Source organism: Mustela erminea, chromosome 2 (genome assembly GCF_009829155.1).
Source record: "Mustela erminea isolate mMusErm1 chromosome 2, mMusErm1.Pri, whole genome shotgun sequence".
NCBI classification, from domain to species: domain Eukaryota; kingdom Metazoa; phylum Chordata; class Mammalia; order Carnivora; family Mustelidae; genus Mustela; species Mustela erminea.
In genome coordinates, this window is record NC_045615.1 from 47,183,549 (window position 1) to 47,197,664 (window position 14,116).

Below are 14,116 nucleotides of genomic sequence, written 5' to 3' on the forward strand. Positions count from 1 at the left end.
AAGTAACAAGATTTGGGGAGAAGAGGCGTAGGAGACGAGCAGACAGATGAGGGTATCACGGAGAAGTCTAGCTTGAGAAGGACAACAGCCTGCCTCAAATTTCAACTGGGGGCACAGGAGGTGAGGCAGACTTAAAAGAGGAAGGGGACGGAGATTTAATTTGCGACAGGTTAAGTGTGACACAACTGCAGAACATCCAGTCGGATGCGCTCCGCAGAGTGGGAATAAAGTTCTGGCCCCGGGGCTGACGTGGGGCTGTGCCTCGGAAGCCCGAGCCGGAGCCGGCAGCGGGAGGGGGCCGGGGACGAGCTCCAGCTCAGAGCACCCGCGATCTGAAGGCTCCGGGACGGAATCCTTGGGGTCCCCACAGTGTGTGGAGAGAGGAGCCGACCAGACGTTGAAAAAAACATCCAAAAAGCAGCAGAAGTGGGGACAAGGGGGCCGCTAAAGGCCAAGCAAGGCAGCCTTAGCAGCCTGTTTGTTGGTAGTTCTCAGATGAATTTAAGATTTCTCTGCCCCTGCGGCAAACCAGCGCAGGCTGGATTTCGCTAGTACACACCATCCCACAAAATGGTTTTCTCGCTGTCCCTGCACTTTGGGAAGTCGAGGCAGAAGAGCCTGGCGGTTAACTGGGACCCAACCATTATGTCAGGGTCCCGCAGGCAGGGACAGCACCAGAAGCCCCTTCCCCGCACGCGAGCGGGCGGGCGGGCGGGCGGGGCAGCGAAGCCCTCCCGCCGGAGCCCCTGCACCCGAACGGAACGTGGGCGCCCGCACCGGGCCCCGGCTCCACTTGGAACGCGAGCCCGGGCGCCGCTAGCCCACCGCGCGGTCCGCGGGGGCGGCTTCCTCGCACCTCCCCCGGCAGCGCGCCCCAGCGGCTGGGCGAGGCGAGGCGAGGCGAGGCGAGGCGAGGGGGAGGCGGGCCGAGGGGGCGGGCGAGGGACGCGGGTCTGCGGGGAGTCGGGGGCGGGGAGCAGGCGGCGGCGGGCCCCGGGAAGAAAAGAACATGGCTCCTGCGGCGGGCTGCGCCGACCGCGGCGCGGGGCGGAGGCGCGCCGGACGCCAGTGACCGCGATGGTGAACTCGAGCCGCGTGCAGCCGCAGCAGCCCGGGGACCCGAAGCGGCCGCCCGCATCCCGAGCGGCAGGCCCCGGCCGGCTGATGGCGGGCGGCGCGGCCGTGGGCGCCGGCCTCGCGGCTCCGGGCGGCCTCCGCGAACAGAGGGGCCTGGAGATCGAGATGGAGCGTATCCGGCAGGCGGCCGCGCGGGACCCCCCGGCCGGAGCCTCAGCCTCCCCCTCTCCTCCGCTCTCGTCGTGCTCGCGGCAGGCGTGGAGCCGTGACAACCCGGGCTTCGAGGCCGAGGAGGAAGAGGAGGAGGAGGAGGTGGAAGGAGAGGAAGGAGGAATGGTGGTGGAGATGGACGTGGAGTGGCGCCCGGGCAGCCGGAGGTCGGCCGCCTCCTCCGCCGTGAGCTCCGTGGGCGCCCGGGGCCGGGGGCTGGGGGGTTACCACGACCCTGGCCACCCGAGCGGGAGGCGCCGTAGGCGAGAGGACCAGGGCCCCCCGAGTCCCAGCCCGGCCGGCGGCGGGGACCCGCTGCATCGCCACCTCCCCCTGGACGGGCAGCCGCCCCGAGTGGCCTGGGCCGAGAGGCTGGTTCGCGGGCTGCGAGGTAAGAGCGCGACCCGCAGCGGCTGATGCACAAACCGGAGCCGCGGGCGCCGGCCAGAGCCGTCGCCCGCTGTGGGCAGCTTCCCAGGGCTCCAGCTCGCATCGCCCTCGCGTCCCCGCGTCCCGTAGAAGCGCGTCCCCACCTCTGCTACTTGCGCTCTACTTCCGGTACCCGTGGCGGAATTCCACTGCGCCCTTGTTTGTGCAAATTTATGGGATACCCCCTTCTAACAGAAGAACATGGGTCAGCATATTTTTAACCTCTGCATATCTCAGTGAAAGCCGTATTAAAATGAAAGGGTGCCTCTGAAGATTTTTTTTTTCTTGTAGGGGAAAAAAGGAAGAATATTCTAATACAGCTGAAGGTAGTTGCACCTGTATATCGGGTCTTCCGCTGGTCTGGATGCCCTCTCACCCCGCATTCCATTCTGGAAAGGGTATCTGTACTGTTATCCAAGTTGTGGGAGAAGTGTCAGTGAGTTGTCACGGATGTTGTTTTGGTGATGTGTGTGGTTGTTTTGGGGAGAGCGAGCTGTTTAGAATACCACAAATAGAAGAAAATAATGTCTTCGAAAACAGTTATTTAGCCATTTCTAATCTAGGTATTTTTCTAAAACAATTGCAAAGAAAAAGTAACATTGTTTAAACACTTGGTAGTATGTTTTTAAATAGCTAACTTAACGTTCTTTGAAATTCCAACAAAACAGTGAAGTCACCAGATACCAGCTGTGTGTGCATGTGTCAGAGTTCGGTGCACCCAACTTTCCAAAGGCAGGAAAGGAATTTTCAGATTTGCCAGTGCCTATTCAGAGGACACAGATTTTCCAGGAGCAGAGAGGATCTTGTGTTGGAAGGTTTTGTCAGAGGCATCCTTGGAAGAGTTGCATTTGCTCTCACATTCAAATTATTTTAATCTCCACTTTTAAGAATTTCCATTCTCAGTTCTTTTGAAAATTTCCCTTCCCTACTCTTCCCGTCAGTTTTGCAAATCTTGTACAAAAAAAAAGGCCAGGTGTTTTAATAGCAATGTGATTAAGACCAAGTCAGCCCTACACCCAAATTCCAGTTCTACCACACCTTGGCCCTATGACCTTGAGCAAATTGCTTAATCTCTCTGATCCCCAATTTTTGCTTTTCTTAAAAAGAGAGAATCATGATACTTTGTTCCTGAGTGGGGAGAATTAAATGGGATGAAACCTGTGAAATTCATAGCATGTCTGACATGTGAGTGCTTCATAACTATAAAGTAAATGATAGATTTTTAATAGTGTACACTTTTGTATTTCTTTTATATAAGTGTTTATGCTGTAAATTTGATTCATGGCATGGTGGAGAACAAAAGGTCCTTTTTGAGTAACCTATGTGAATAAGTTAGTAAAAAACCCTTGTGCTTCTTAATGTTCAAAATTATGCAAACAAATTATTATTTTATGTTGTTTTAAATGTGCTTTAAAAAATATTCACTGCAGTAAGAGAAGTTTTTTACAAGTTAGTGAATAAGTATAATAATCCTTTAACCTTTTTTGAATAAATTCAATAATTGAATGTAATGAAATGAAATTTGTATCTTTATATGAGTTTATAAGTGTAGTCCTTCAAAAATTTTTTTTTCAAAAAATTTACAGCATATAAGCTCATAGTGAACTTCTAGTCGAACCTTATCAATGCTCTAATTAGTAGGGGAAGACACTCAGGAAAATGTTAATCTTAGAAAATATTAGAATAAATTTTACTTTATTAAATATATCAAAAATTAAACATATACTTATCACTTATTGAATAAGTGACATTCATTGAATAATTAGTACCTACTATGAAATTAGCACTGTAGCACTGTACCAGGTGCTCCACCCACCACCAAAAAAACCCAAAAAAACCCCGAAAAACTAAAATAGCACCATCACCATTTTCCTATGGACAGAAACCAAGTAAAGTAAAATAAATAACCATCAATGAGTTGTGATTTTTTTCCCCCTTATGAGATACCAATGACAAAAATCTTACATGCATTGTGTAAATAGTACCCTAGGATTGGAACAGAAAGTAACTTGCAATTTCTAAAGGTAGGAAAGATTCCTCAAGCTTGGAGTGGTCAGGAGCTTCCCTGGAGGTCTCCTGCCTTCCTCCTTGACTTTATACAACTCACTTATTTCCTGGGCCTCTGTTCCTCATAATCTCATCTCCAAAGTCTTTTCTGGGTTCAGCATACTCTGTGATGTTCTTTAATGACATGAATCCAAGATAGACAACAAAGGGTCCTTTTTGCTCTTGGTACAATAATTCGATCTATCTTCTTAGCAGGAGTAAGATGGTAAAGAAGAAATGTTTGAGGCAGGGTTGTTGGCAAATACTATGTCCAACCAAGGAACTGAGATTTTAGCCCTAAATATTAGGAAGCAGTTGCAAGTTGTTAACAAGACCAGAAACATGCAGAAATAGAGGATATCAGTAGGCAGTGTGCTACGCAGAAAAGCTTGCGCAGAGACGCAGAGAGGCAGAGAAGCAGAGAGGCAGGAAGACCTTGTAGGCAGTCTGGACCAAAGAAAGTGATGGATGGCTGAAGGATGTAAAGACTGCACCCAAACTTAAAAGATAGCCCCAGTAATCGTTACTTTTTCCTTAGTACCCTCTTCTTAGTGCAAAAATAAAATTTGACACTTTACATGAGTAATCAAATTATCTGAATTTCCAGAATTGAGTATGTTCTATGGATGTATCAACTTGGTAAAATCATCGCCTGTTATTTTAAATGTCTGTGCTTGGGGTTTTGTTTTCCTGTAGAAATCCTAAAGTATCAGCTGAATTGGTAGGGTGGGCTAAACTGCTATAACAAATACATACCTCCTCTCCTAGTCACTATGTTGTATCATCACTGCTCATTTCCGGAACTTTTTCATCATGTCAAACAGAAGCTCTACCCATTACCACATTCCCCTGCTCCTGGCAACCTCTATTCTACTTTCTGTCTCTGAATTTTTCTAATCTAGGTACATTGTATGAGTGGAATCATACAGTATTTGTCCTTTACCATCTGGCTTATTTCACTTAGCATAATTTTTCAAGGTTTATCCATCATCAGTTGATGAACACAGGGGTTCTTTCCACCTTTTGGCTGTTGTGAGTTTCCCTTTGTTTTAAATCCAAACCTCACTCCATCACTTCTTCCTTTTTTTTTATTTGCACTATAATTTTGAACAAACAAGATTTTGTATTTCTGTAGCTGTGGGGATTTTTTTGAGGGAGTGTTGCTGCTGTGGGGTATGTGGTAAGGTTATGCTAGTAACAGAATTTGTTCAGTCAACAAACATTTGTGAGAGTTTCCTTTGTGGTAGATACTGGGGATACAAAGATCAATAAGGTCCCAACTTTCAAGGAGCTCAGCTTAGTAGGGGAAACAGGTGTAAGTAAATAATTGCAATGCGGGGTCCCAGGGTTGGGAGGGACCCAAAGAAGAGAGAACCAACTCTATGGGAGGAGGTCAGAGGAAATGATACTCGAGTTAACATCTTGAAGGATGAGGAGGGAATTTGAGGAGGGAAAAGTAGTAGAAGTAAGATGAGGCAAACCTTGAGCTTATTGGTAAGTTTTTCCCTCTAAAAAGTTAGAGCTCATAGAGGCTTCAGGAAGAGGGCTGATAGGGTCACATGCCCATCTGAAGATGATTCTAGCGAGAATGTGGAGAATGGAGTGAAGTGCATGGTGCTGGTTGGTGGGAGAATAGGTCAGGAGAGGGCTAACCAAGAGACGGGGGGTAACAACGATTGCAGCCAAGGTGTGTGTGCTGGGATAGAGGGAAGCTGGACTGGAGACAGACAGAAGCCGTCAGAATTGCGGACCAGCTCCGTATGAGGGTTAAGAAAAGGGCCTCTTCTCAGATGAAACCCATGTTTCCGACTTGGTACCATTAACCCATAAGGGCAAGTAGGTTTCTAGACAAAGAAAGAAAAAGCTCTCAGTATGGGGCCTGCGAGTACGATCTGTCTGTGGAATATGCAGGTAGAACTGGCTGTTAGCTGTGGCATCTGCCTGTGTGTACCTCAGGAGAGGCCTGACTGAGAACTGAAGATTCAGGAGTCAATAACATATAAGGTAGCAACCGAATATTCTATATTAAATGGGCCAGTAGTAGAGAAAAGGTCACTTCCCTTTTTAAAGTTGGGCCTGCAGTTCAAATAAATACTTGGAAAGATTGTGTTTGTCTTCCTCAACAAGGCCCCCATGTGTCTGGGCACAAAAAACCAGACTCCTTTCATGATAGAAATGCAGTGAGAATTTGGTTAGGCTGTTCACAGTGAAATTGAGGTTCGTTTGGATTAGGGTGTTTTTCACTGTTCTGAAATTTAAGCCAACTAGGTGTCAGAAAGAAGTAGGATACTTTTCAGAGTTGCGCCTGTTTCTGGAGATATAGACAGGCCTCTTTCAAGTACTTTATGCAATTTACATAATTTCAAGTACTTTATGCAATTACATAATTCCCAGAGCAACCCCACAAGGAGATACTTTCATCCGATCTTCAGCTGAGGAAATGGAGGCTCATGATGTTCAATAAGGTCCCCCAGTTCATAGGTGACTGATCCCGCAGTTGAACGCAACTGTTCCGAAATTCCACATTGCACCCTGTCGTGATCAAGGAGTCATGGGGCTTTAGTGTCCATCAGAAGGGACAGGGTTAGTATGAGGCAAATGATCCACACAGAATCTTTTAACCATGGAACTGAAATATTCAAGATGAAATGATACGATAGCTGGAATTAGTTTCAAAATTGGGAAGAAGCGAGTGACGGTTTCGATGAATGCAGGTGTTCAGTTGATAATTGTTGAAGCTGAGTGGGAGATACATAGGACATTATATCATTCTCTCTGTGATATTTTTTGTGTATCGCAAAAATAACACTTTGGGAAGTAGGTGAATAAGATAGTTGCAAAAATGGCGTTTTTTCACAATTATTTGTGTTTGAGACATCTTTCGTGTTTTGGATGATCTATCTCGCAGTTTCCCTGTGTTCATATGTGTAAGTACCACTGACTGGGGGAATACACACTGTTGAGATGACATACTCCAACTTTGGGCTCTGGCATTGACCAAGCACCTTCTTAAACACGAGAGAAGCTGGATATTGTCTGGTGTCCCCCTCATACCATGTTCTCCCTAACAGCCGGGGACACTTAATGTACTAAGTGTGAGTGAGTGCCTTAAATGCTGGGCATGTTCTCCCTCCAGGGTGAGGACAGTGGTGGGAAAAGACAACAGTTGATTTTGAAGAATGCTGACACTTGGGACGAGAACTCTGTCTTTAACCGTTCTCAGTCTGTCAGCTCTGCTAAACATGGGAAGTAGCTAGCCATAGGACAGCAATTGTTTTCTATCTGTGAACACAAACACTTCTCACTCATCAGAATGTAAAGAGGTCCCCGTGTCCTAAGACAGACCCTACATACGCACCCAGTGCAAAAACTGGATGAAATTTTGAGAGTGATAAATATTTGAGGAAGTGGATAGACTAATTTAGAAAGTCAATGAAATGTGTGAAGTATAATACATAAAAATATAATGGGGGACTTTGTTTCTTTTTATTTGAAATGTTTCATTTGAGGGCTTGAATTAAATTGCAGTAGACCATTGCACATTTACTTAAATAAAATTTGATGAGAGTTTGGTTTTTCTGCTTATAGGTCAAGCAGTACCATTTGTAAATATTAAGAACCATGACCATTCCTTAGTGCATAACTGTTTATAAAGCATGGGAAAGAGTGAAATCACTGACTGAGGCAAGACAACAATCTTTCCTGATGATAAAAAGACTAGTAATTTCCACTTATGTGTATATTTTAGGCCTGGTCTCCAAAAGAAATATAACCGAAGAAATAGCGTGATTGTGTTCAGGGCTACTGAGCCTAATGTTTGGCTGCCTCTATGTTATTCTGAGTTGTAATTTTCCATGTCGTCTAAATTTGTAATAATTTTTAAATATGATAGAGTTTCAGCGAACAAACATTCTGCTTGCTGCATTTCTTCTGAGTGAGTAATTCCCTGACAACTACCAGATCTTGGCAGAAGCAGACCTGGTCATAAGTCCTGCTCCACTTTCCGTGTGCTGAAACCTGTGATGCGTAACACGGTGTCTTTGATTTCAGTTGCTGTTTTTCCTAAAGGAAATTTGGGAGAAAAAAAGAAAAGGACACGGAATACTGAAATTTAGGAGGAGAATTAATGTATTATTATTAGACTTTAAAAATATATAAACACTGGTGATGGAGTCATTTCCGGGAAGTAAAAGGATTGATGCCATTTTTCCCTGACCTCTGTGTGGCTTGTTGGTAGCTTAAGTAGCTATGTGAGTTTCAGTGATGGATGGCGTTAAAGTCTGCGGACTAAACGTGTGAGGCAGAACGCCAGGGCCAGGCTGACTGCCATTCACAGCCGACTTAATCTAACTGAAAGGATTGAGAAGTTTGTCCTTTTTGGCAAACGCTAAGGCTCTTCCAAGTAGCCAGCAATGTGATTTTACCACACTGTTCATTAATGGGGGTTTTGGATGGCCACCATGTCTGTCTGCTGAGTGAGTCCAAAACTGCGGTAACGGCCTCCAGCAAGCTCACAGAGGGTTATGTCATCCCCGCTCAGCCAGCCCAGCACTTTTTCCATCTGCTAAAATATGAAACATGGTTGCTGATTTTCTTCTTTCTCCAAAGAGAGTGAAATCGGATGATTGCTGCTTTTAACTTAAAGATGCAATGTTACTTAGCATTTTTCAAATCTGTTAAGCTATGCAGGTTGAGAGTAGTCGGTCAGCATTGAGTTTCTTAAAGGAGAAAGAGGGTTACAGAGTAGCAAAATTTGGGGCCAGTGTGCTAGAAGTTTGGTGGATATTTCCATAGTGAAATGATGCTCCAACCAGGCTTTCTTTTCATCAGGGGTGATCCAAAAGGTGTCTTGTGTCATAATTACGCATGTCCTAACTAGGTTTAGGGAGAGGATAATTGACAGGTTGTGTCCTCCCCCACCCAGGAAGAGCAAATGTGTGTGTGCACAATTATTTAATACATTCTTCTGGGGCGCCCTTATTTCCTTTTCTCTTTATAAATTTTTACTAAGACATTTTCTGATGGGATGGGGCGTTTAGACAATGATCATATTGTCATCTTGTATTTGATACATATGGGGGGACAGTAGACGCTGATGTATTCTTAAAAGGCACTCCTGCTTTAAAAAAAAAATACAGGGTCACCTGGGTGCTCAGTTGATTCAGCAACTACCTTCAGCTCGGATCATGGACCTGGAGTCCTGGGATCGAGTCCCACATCAGGCTCCCTGCTCAGCAGGGAGTCTGCTTCTCCCTCTGACCCTCTCCTCTCTCATGCTCTCTCTCTCTCTCTCTCAAGTAAATAAATAAAATCTTAAAAAAAAAAAGGTGAAGAATTCCTATTTTTAAAAAAAATACAGGAGAATCCCCCTTATAGGTGATATTTATTTTATGTTTCTTCTTTGCCATTCATACTTTTCATTATTCTTTTAAAGGTCTCTGGGGAACAAGGCTCATGGAAGAAAGCAGCACTAACCGAGAGAAGTATCTTAAAAGTGTTTTACGGGAGCTGACCACGTACCTCCTTTTTCTCATAGTCTTGTGCATCTGTAAGTAGAACATTTCCTCCTACTAAAGGAAGAGGTGTGAAAATATTTGACCTGTCCAAACCATAATTGAAAGGAATTGTATGTGCATCAGAGGGATTCATTCAGAAGCTCTCTGTTCTCAGTTTCAGTTGAGAATTTGATAAAGCTCTCCTCTCTCCTCTGGCAAACACCGATGAAAATTCAGCATTAACCTGATTGGCTAGGTCATTGTTACCATGACCCTTTTTCACTATGAGATGCATAGGGCAGCCTGCTAGATAGCGAAAAACCAAGTAAAAGAATTTTTTATTGGATTTCCCGATAAATATACTGTCACTATTTTTTACATCCGTCAACATAAAGTCGAATGTAGGAATTATTTTTAGCAAAATGACGTTCAAAGTTTAACACTGAGGAAATACAAATAATTATCTCCTAATATTGCTTTTATGGATTTAATTAATTAATTAATTAACTTATTTATTTACTTACCTACTTGTAAGTCCCACTCTTTTGGATCTGGATGTGTTTGTTGTTCCCGTGTGTGGGGATTCCTTCATTCTAATTCCTAAAGTTTTCCAAATCTGCGGTAATCACCGGTCTTCTACTCTACAGGAAACTTACTGCAGACTCATCTCTTTCATCTTCCTCTCTTCTTTCGGTATGTCCCTGCATCCTCTGCGAGGGGAGGGGAGTCAAGCCTTAGCCAGGACAAGTCTTAGAAACCATTTACTTCCAAGTCCAGGAAGTCTTAGATAGTGGATTGATGTCCTGAATCAAAGGTTGTTGGATGATGGGAGTTCTGTTACATTCTTGCTAAAGCCCTTTATGAAAACAGACAAGGAAACAGCTTTATGACAACCAGGACGTCCTCCCAGACTTCTGGGAAAGGACTTCATTTGCATAGTGTATACTTAGAAATGCTTAAAAAATTAACACCAATCTGAAAAAGAGTCCTCTTTTTTCTTTATGGAGAGAATCAAAATTTAATCGATGATTTAATAAGGTTATTCTTAATACATTAAAATTGATCACCTTGAATCTAATTGACTAGGTAAAAACAGCTTCCTTAAAAACATTTTAAAAATTTATTAGATTTATAAAAAATTTTTTTCTATAAACTTGTAAGTTTAACATAAAATATTGAGGAAACACTTAAGTTTCAATATTTATAATTTTAAGAAATTGAGTATTGATTTGTTTACTATCCCACCCACAGTTGTGTTTTTTTTTTATTAATACTAGTAAGCTCTTAATGAGCTTTAACAGGGAGTAACGACTTCTTGCATTTTCTGAGACTTTGCCAATCCAAGTGGGAACTTAAAAAAAGTAGGTATTTAAACTAGAATGTATGTATGAGTGAATAATATCTGTTTTCTTTATTTTTTTCTGTTACTTGTTTAGGAAGGAATGTCATTACTTTTTACAACATTCTATCTAAGGTAGAAATGCTAAAAAAATACAAAAGATCTATTCATAATATTAAAAGTTGTGGTATTTTTAATTTTTATGTCCTAAGCTGTTAGAGCTTAGGATACTGAAGTAGAGTTTGCTCCCTGCATAGGCACTTGAATATTAAACTACAGTGGCTTTAAATATTAACAGATTGGTTAAAATCATTATTAAGTTTTTTTCAAGCATGACACAGACACATACATACATATATATTTCTTGTGCAAAGTATAAGTACCCCTATAGTAAGTTTAGGTTTCAGTAGCCTCCCAAACTGCTTGAGGATCAGAATCACCAAGATAATTTTTTTTAAATTACTTTTTAAAAATAGTTTACCCAGATCTGCTAAATCAGAGCCTTCCAGATGTGGCCCAGGAAAGTGAGTGTTCCCGTACACTGACAAGTTTGGGAACTAGGCCAGATAAATAAACCAAATAGCTAGAGTTCTAGGAAACATGCCTTGAGTCATATAATTAGTGTTTTCTTGTTTATTTTGGAATTTTTAATGCTTTTCTTTTTCACACTAGTCACTTTTTTTTCTTATATCATTAGCTACATATTTTACATAGGCCATTTTCAGGATATTTTAGAATCTCTGGCTAGGAAGGGATCTTAGCAACCATATGATCAAACCTCCACTGAATGGTAAAATTCCTCTGCAGCATCCCTCTCAAATGGTCAGTCTTCCTGTGTGATTGAGCAAGAGTCCAAGTTAAGGGACTTACTTATTTGAAATAGTTCATTTTGTTTTTCCATGCCTATGTCAGAAAGTACTTCTTTATATGAAGCCAAGTCTATCCTGTCTACGTGATCTTCTCCAATTTAGCCCATGTTCTTCTCCAATTTAGCCGATCAGAAGACTGAAGACCAACACTCAGTCTCCCTTAAGTCTTCTCCAAGTTAAATCTTTCTAGTTCCTTTAACTGTTGGTTGTGTAATTGGAGACATGCATTTGAGGACCCATGTCACAGAAACTCTCTCCAGCACCTGTTGTGTTTATCAGGTCCCTTTAAAAGCACAGTAGGAGCCTCATGAGGAAAGAGTGCAAAAGTGGTGCCATGGGTGGGTGTCCTCAGTCAGATACACGGCTGTGGGTCTCTCCTCTTCCCAGTCCCTGAGTCTTCACATAAATGATTCTTCAGTCTCTTCACCAAAAACTATAAAGTACTGTGTCGCACCAACTAGCATATGAACACTTTTTCCTGGAACAGAGTGGAGGACTTCCCTGTCAGCTCTGTTGAATTTCATGTCATTCATTCCATCTGTTGAAATTTTTCTGGATCAAGGTTCATTCATCTGTTCCTCTTGGCTTCACTGGATCAACAGAGTTGATACTATCTCCATGTCCTTATTCTGATTAATAAATAAAAAAAGATTGGTCAAAGAACATCATGAATTAGTCAAAGCTCTCTGAGTGGAGTTCACTGAATTTGATCCTCATCTAGCTCAGAATGTTCAAGAAACAGAATGATAAGAAAGACCTTTTCAAAAGCTTGTCAGAATAACTCTGCCTTCCTCTGCTGTCACAGCTGTTGACCAAATTAAAAATGGACATTGTGAGGATAAGCAGACATGACTTATTCCTAACAAAACGTTACTGGCTTCTAGTGGTTGAGCCCTTGCCCACTGCTCAAAAGCCATCTTTTTAACTACCAGTTTTAAAATCTTGTCAGCAGTATCAATATCAAATGACCAATAATGTCAAGCCCATTACTTTGTGGGTAAATGAGATAATGTACTTAGTTGTATGCCTTGCATATTGGATGCTCTTGACACAAAATAGATAAGGTTCAGGAAGGCAGTTGGCATAGTAGGAAAAGTAGAGATTTTTTTGCATCAACAGAGATCCCAGCTCAACTACTTATGTGTTAGGTAAGCTTGAGCAAGTTATTTAACCTTTCTGAGCCCTTATTTTCCCATCTGTGAAATACTTATTTTGAAAGATTTTGTGGAGCGCCTGAGTGGCTCAGTCAGTTACGCGTCTGCCTTCAGCTTAGATCATGATCTCAGGGTCCTGGGATCAAGCCCAGAGTTGTGGGGCTCCCTGCTCAGCTGGGAGTCTGCTTCTCCCTCTCCTTCTGCGCCTTTGTTCCCTTGCTCAGTCTCTCTCTCTCTCTTTCAAATAAATAAATAAAATCTGTAAAAAAAAAAAGAAATATTTTCTGAAGATTGGGATTAATATACCAAAAGACCCTAGGATACTGTCTATCATATAAAGAATAGTAAGAGCAGAATTCCTCCCAGAGATAGTTGGCAATGGCTGAATTGTTTCATCAGTAGATTCTAAAAACTTGTAGGTTCAAACTGCTTGGGCATTCTTTTGAAGCAACTAAGTGCCCATCAAAACCTATTTTCAATCTTATCAGCGTTAGTTCTAAACCCCTTTGTTTTTAAAATTAGTCTGATTAACCCAGAGGAGAGAAATAACAGGGGAACTAGGTAATCCCACTTCCTCTACAGTTTAGAATTTATTCTTACGTGAAACCTAAACTGCCATGAATCCACCATCACCATCAAAGTACATACTTACATATGGTTACTGTTAAAATAGCAACAGTATTTCTTGGTGTGACTTAGATGCTGAATTTAAAGAAGGGGATTAGTAGTATTGCTAAAGATCATTGGAAAAGCCTAACAAAGTCTTTGGTGAATCTATGATAAAAATACATTTGCCTCTTCTTCTTCTTTTTTTTTTTGTGCTCTACATTAAAATTTCTCAAATTTCCTGTTTAGACATAATAATGGAAACCCTAAGAGTTGGTTGAGTTAGCATCATAGAAATGTGGTATTTCTATATGTCAAAGAAATAGATAAGATGAAAAGGCAGAAAACAACTCTAAAGAATCTTTAGAAAAAAATATTACAAAGGATTAATATTTTAACACATTTATAACCCACAAAGCACTGAGAAAAAAATATCACGTCCCCAGTAAATATTGTACAGAGTAAAAAATATAATCAATTAGTGCAAGAATGTCTTTAACCTTAAACTCACTAGTGTCCAAAGAAGTAATGAAACTGGAGAAATGAACAACACAGTCATAATACCATAATACAGCATGGTATGTCCTAGGGTGGGAAGAGCTCTTATAAGAAGAGATCTGTATGTCTCCATCTTTTTATTTATGAAAAAAGGAGGCTTTGTTTTGTATTCAAAAAAAAGAAATGAATAGTATCAGATCAACACATTGTATACCTTAAACTTACACAATACTATATGTCAGTTATATTGCAACGAAAAAGAAATGAATATTTTATTTTACTTGTAAAAATCTTGCGAAGATGATTGTCTAATCTAAAGATAGTTTCCCTAATTGCAAGAGAATTCATGCAGATGAACTGTTGATAAACTAGGTCAAGAAAGTCAAAGTCCGG

The 14,116-nt window shown here is 42.1% G+C and overlaps 1 protein-coding gene and 1 long non-coding RNA gene across 2 annotated transcripts in view; one reads left to right on the forward strand and one right to left on the reverse strand.

Annotated features, from left to right (window-relative positions):
* Positions 1 to 945: 945 nt before the first annotated feature.
* Positions 946 to 14,116, forward strand: part of PKD2 (polycystin 2, transient receptor potential cation channel) — a 59,734-nt gene continuing 46,563 nt past the window's right edge. The window contains exons 1-2 of the mRNA XM_032332839.1: positions 946 to 1,678; positions 9,197 to 9,310. Of these exons, the coding sequence (XP_032188730.1) occupies positions 1,078 to 1,678; positions 9,197 to 9,310 (715 nt within the window). The 5' untranslated portion in view covers positions 946 to 1,077. The remainder of the gene's footprint in view (positions 1,679 to 9,196; positions 9,311 to 14,116) is intronic.
* On the reverse strand, positions 7,227 to 10,048 carry LOC116584461. Its single transcript, XR_004283202.1, has 2 exons — positions 9,782 to 10,048; positions 7,227 to 7,824 (listed from the first exon to the last, which is right to left on the reverse strand). It is a non-coding gene; the product is annotated as an uncharacterized LOC116584461 (long non-coding RNA).